The 5,000-nt window shown below is 47.1% G+C and overlaps 2 protein-coding genes across 2 annotated transcripts in view; both read right to left on the reverse strand.

Annotated features, from left to right (window-relative positions):
• Window positions 1-5,000, reverse strand: part of acadl (acyl-CoA dehydrogenase long chain) — a 402,840-nt gene that overhangs the window by 92,935 nt on the left and 304,905 nt on the right. The window lies entirely within an intron of this gene.
• LOC310812118 (receptor tyrosine-protein kinase erbB-4-like) overlaps window positions 1-5,000 on the reverse strand; it is a gene marked incomplete at both ends in the record, with an annotated part of 111,598 nt that overhangs the window by 31,683 nt on the left and 74,915 nt on the right. Inside the window, one exon of the mRNA XM_083680539.1 lies at window positions 1,808-1,942. Coding sequence (XP_083536665.1) covers window positions 1,808-1,942 — 135 coding nt within the window. The remainder of the gene's footprint in view (window positions 1-1,807; window positions 1,943-5,000) is intronic.

Genomic DNA, 5,000 nt, shown 5'->3' on the forward strand with positions numbered 1-5,000 from the left:
TAGTAACATATGAAGAAAAGTTTGAGTTAGTTCAACTCGGACTGGAATGACCAAGTGTTTGGAATGTGCCGGTAGCTATTCAGAACCACTGCTGTATTCCAAACAGTGGGATATGAGTCGAGAGAATGTGTGGGGAGACCATGGGGGGCTGTCAGCTTTAGTGAGCTTTAACCATGGTTCAGGGAGCACCACCGTGGGCCTCGCTGCCACGCCACAACCCAACCACTAAAAGGGAAGTTTAATCTTACACATTGATGTAACACAATGTGATACTGCCTCTAATTGACCTTCAGCAAAACTGAAGAAAAAAACAAAACACTAAAAACACACTGAATTCACAGGGTAAATTGAATCAAAGCGAGAGGGTGTGTGTGTGTGTGTGTGTGTGTGTGTGTGTGTGTGTGTGTGTGTGTGTGTGTTTGTGTTATGTCTCGTCTTGCTTCTTAGTTTGTTTGTCTTTGTTTCAGGTTGTTCCGTTTTTGTTCCCTGTTTATTTTTCTGTGTCTCACCTTATCTCTCGTTCCAGACACTTCACTACCTGCCCTTGTGTGTTTCCCGCCTGGGTGATTGTCTACCCTGTCCTGATTGGAGTCACCTGTTCCTCATCATCATTCCCTGTGTATATAGTCTGTGTGTCTCCCCTGTCTCATTGCCAGTTCCTCTTTGTGCCTTCGTGTCAAAACATCCCAGCGATTTTCTTAGTGATTTCTTGTCTACCTGGTTTTTGATCTTTGTTAGTTTTTCCGAGTTTGTTTTTTGCCTATTCCCTGTTGAGTTATCCGCCTCCTATTTGACTGATCACCCGCATACCAAACCCTGCTATATACACTCACTGGCCACTTTATTAGGTCCACCTGTTCAACTGCTCGTTAACGCAAATATCTAATCAGCCAATCACATGGCAGCAACTCAATGCATTTAGGCATGTAGACATGGTCAAGACGACCTGCTGAAGTTCAAACCGAGCATCAGAATGGGGAAGAAAGGTGATTTAAGTGGCTTTGAACTGGCATGGTTGTTGGTGCCAGACGGGTTGGTCTGAGTATTTCAGAAACTGCTGATCTACTGGGATTTTCACGCACAACCATCTCTAGGGTTTACAGAGAATGGTCCGAAAAAGAGAAAATATCCAGTGGGCGGCAGTTCTCTGGGCGAAAATGCCTTGTTGATTCCAGAGGTCAGAGGAGAATGGCCAGACTGGTTCCAGATGATAGAAAGGCAACAGTAACTCAAATAACCACTCGTTACAAGCAAGGTATGCAGAAGACCATCTCTAAATGCACAACACGTCGAACCTTGAAGCAGATGGGCTACAGCAGCAGAAGACCACACCGGGTGCCACTCCTGTCAGATAAGAACAGGAAACTGAGGCTACAATTTGCACAGGCTCACCAAAATTGGACAATAGAAGATTGGAAAAACGTTGCCTGGTCTGATGAGTCTCGATTTCTGCTGCGACATTCAGAATTTGGCGTAAACAACATGAAAGCAAGGATCCATCCTGCCTTGTATCAACGGTTCAGGCTGGTGGTGGTGGTGTAATGGTGTGGGGGATATTTTCTTGGCACACTTTGGGCCCCTTAGTTCCAATTGAGCATCGTTTTCAGGATTTGAAAGAATTATTCTTTTGGATTAAGCTTTAGAGCCGTGCAATTGAGTCCTCTGCCTCTGCCATTACAGTTTGTGTGTGTGTGTGTGTGTGTGTGTGATTCATAAACACAACTGATGTCTTTATAATAATCACAAATTCCACCCCCCCTCCCAAGATTTGTATTCGCAATAAGAGCGTCTCTGATCCCACACTTACATCCAAGGCCACTGTTGTTGGATGGTACCACCAGAAGTTCAGCCTGGGGGTTCTTTATGATGTCACGCCAGTGGATGGTGTCAGCATGGCACAGAAACTTGTTCTGGTCCACATAAACACCCCCATTCAGGATTTCTGTGGAGAAATGAAGGACACAGGCACAGTTAACAATCATATGGCCATGAACATGCATGAACAGTATAGGTTTGGGCAGCACAATACAGGGCATTCAAGGTTATCCCTGAGCCTTTCTACCCTACATTGTCCTATCTCTAGCAGAAATGCTAATCGAAATGGAAATGGTAGACATGCTGTAGGAAGGAAAGGGTAGCGTGTGTTCAGTGATTCTCTAACACTTGCCATCCAGGGCCATTGTTACTCTCATATTGAATTCCATTGTTACTCTCCTGCCTGTTGGAGGCCAAAATGCTGTTTCCCTATTCAAAGTGAGACAGTGTCACCAAACCAATTGCTAGAAATGAACTGCCTGAGACGCCGTCCTCATACTGAGAGCTGAGCTCACAGACAGATAGAGAGGTCACGTCGTATGGAATTTCACTAATAACAAAATATGTTTCTTTTCAAGGACCACTCTCCTCACCGGATATCTGCATAGAGAATGATAACGTTCTAATCCCCCGGCCTTTCACGGACAGGCAACAATATATCATGGTCTTAATACGACACCAGTCCACTACAAATGACAAGATTTAGATTAAATCAATCGCCCCCTTCTGACCTGAATGAGGCTCAAATCACAGTGCAGGACGGTGTGCCCACAACCATGACCTCCAGTTCTAAGAAAGCCTTGTCAGAGTTAATGAAAATAATAAAAAAATATTGGGGCAGATTAGGATGGATTATCTGCCTGTACAGGACGGTATTATACACAGTCTGCCCAGCAGATTAACACCATACTGTAGGAACTCTAAAGATGAGGCGTATTCAGAGCAGGAAGCTAATCATTATAAGTAGTAAATAGTCTGATTAAAAAGCTCTACCATGTGAGAGATTAGCACTTATTCAAAGCTGTGTCATGATGGCACTGCTTTGTACAGGATAGCATTAACCCGATCAGAGCAGGTTTTTCTGAATACCGTAATCTCACATTATAGAAGGCTTATCAAATGATGTGAACATTTATGACTGAAAGGTAGTGGAAGACTGAAGTGCACTGCTCCTATTAAAACGACACAGCCTAAACGCTCAGGGTGCATTTCAGTCATTAGAGGGTTTAATGGAGAATGGTCAGATACTATAGACAGACATTAACCACTGGGCCCACAGTGAATCTTGCTTTCTGATGTCTGTGGCCATCATAATCCCAGGGACAGCCTGGGGGAGGATTTGAGTCTTTTAACTCTTTTTTTTCAGTATTCTCTTCAGCCTGACTGTAAAGAACCATTTCGCTGGATGGACACGGCTACAGGGCCTCCCAGGCCTGAGAGTGAGAGTGATGTCCGTCTGGGGCGGGCGGTAACTCCTGCTGAGTTTGACGGGACTGTATCGGAGGGACGATCATTAAAACAGACAGCCTTCGCTGTACGGCCTCCTGTTTCGATCTTTCAGGGGGGGGGGGGGGTGGGGGGGTTGGGAGAGATCTACTGCTGGCTGTCTTTGATGTGATTCACAGGGTAGTCATAAAAACCCATCGCCTCTTAGAGAAGGGAGAGACAGAGGAGGGTATGAGATGGAGAGGGAGAGAGAGAAAGAGAGAGAGAGAGAGAGAGAGAGAGAGAGAGAGAGGGAGAGAGAGAGAGAGAGAGAGAGAGAGAGAGAGAGAGAGAGAGAGAGAGAGAGGGGGAGAGAGAGAGAGAGAGAGAGAGAGGCTAGAATACAGAATATAGAATACAAAACACCACTATAAAAGCATTCAGATCACTTATCACATGGGGTTGTTGATAGACAAGGCCATGAAGGAGTCTCTTTCAGGGTCTGTGACCACTGGGAGTACAGTTCAGTGACCAAGACGCAGACAATAGGATCGTGGAGCGTGGGCAATCAGCGGGGAAGCTTCCTTTCAGATCATGCCCGCCCCCAATGGGTGGATGTAAGCTCACAGGCTCACAGCACTTTAAAGGCCAGGCTCTCTTTGGTGTCGATGACCCACCCTATCAGTTCCATCCAACTGTTGTCCTTTGAAGAAAAAAAAAGAATCCAGCAATGAAACTCAACGAGTGACTTATTGATGACCGCATTCGATGTCCGTGGCCGCACGACATACGTTATTTTGATCACATCACAGCCTGGCGCAGCGGCTGACTCCCTGGCTCGGAATCAAAGCCGCCCCCGCTCATTACGAAATGACAACAACTAAACGCTGCGCCTTTCAAGACCTCCCCTCGTACCACCGACGGAGCGACTGTACTGTTTGATCTCCAATGCTGCTGCTGTGAGAACAGCAAGACGAACTCCCCCCCCCCCCCCCACCCCCCCCACGGGCAATTCGCGGTTCCTCTCTTCTATTCTCTCTCCTCCATTTTGTTTATATCGCCGTGGTGATGACTGGCCCCCACTTTAATAGCCCAGCTAATATCCTCTGTGGGTGGCTCGGTCTCCTGATGAGCTCTCATCAGTGGCTGGTCCACTTGACCCAGACTGCTTGTTGCTTCTCTCTCTTGTTTAATTATGCTGATGAATAACGCTTTAACGGTGATACATGTGCAAGCGATTAGCGCTATGTGCTAGTGATTAGCGCTATGTGCTGGCGCGTATTGTTCCTGGTCTCAAAGGGTGTGTCACGCTGTACTATAGATCACTGTATAAGAGCCCATCAGCATTTTATCAGGACCGTTCCTCTTCCTCTCTCTCTCTCTCTGTCTCTCTCTCTCTCTCTCTCTCTCTCTCTCTCTCTCTCTCTCTCTCTCTCCTACTTGATTTTTCACATGGATAGCAGTTTCTCACCCCAGTGACGAGGCGACTTGCTGAGCACAGAGAACAGGGAGAGGAAAAGATCCCTCTCTTCCATGGTTGGGTGGACTCCTTTTCTAGGGTTTCATAAACATGGGGACAAACACGCACGCACGCACTCGGGTGCGTGCACACACACACGCACACACACACGCACGCACACACACACACGCACGCACGCACGCACGCACGCACGCATGCACGCACACACACACACACACACACAGAGACACACACACACATGCGCGCGCGCGCGCAACACATGCACACGGAACGCCTAGCA

This window comes from Argentina silus (genome assembly GCF_951799395.1).
Source record: "Argentina silus genome assembly, chromosome: 11".
In the NCBI taxonomy this organism is placed as follows: Eukaryota; Metazoa; Chordata; class Actinopteri; order Argentiniformes; family Argentinidae; genus Argentina; species Argentina silus.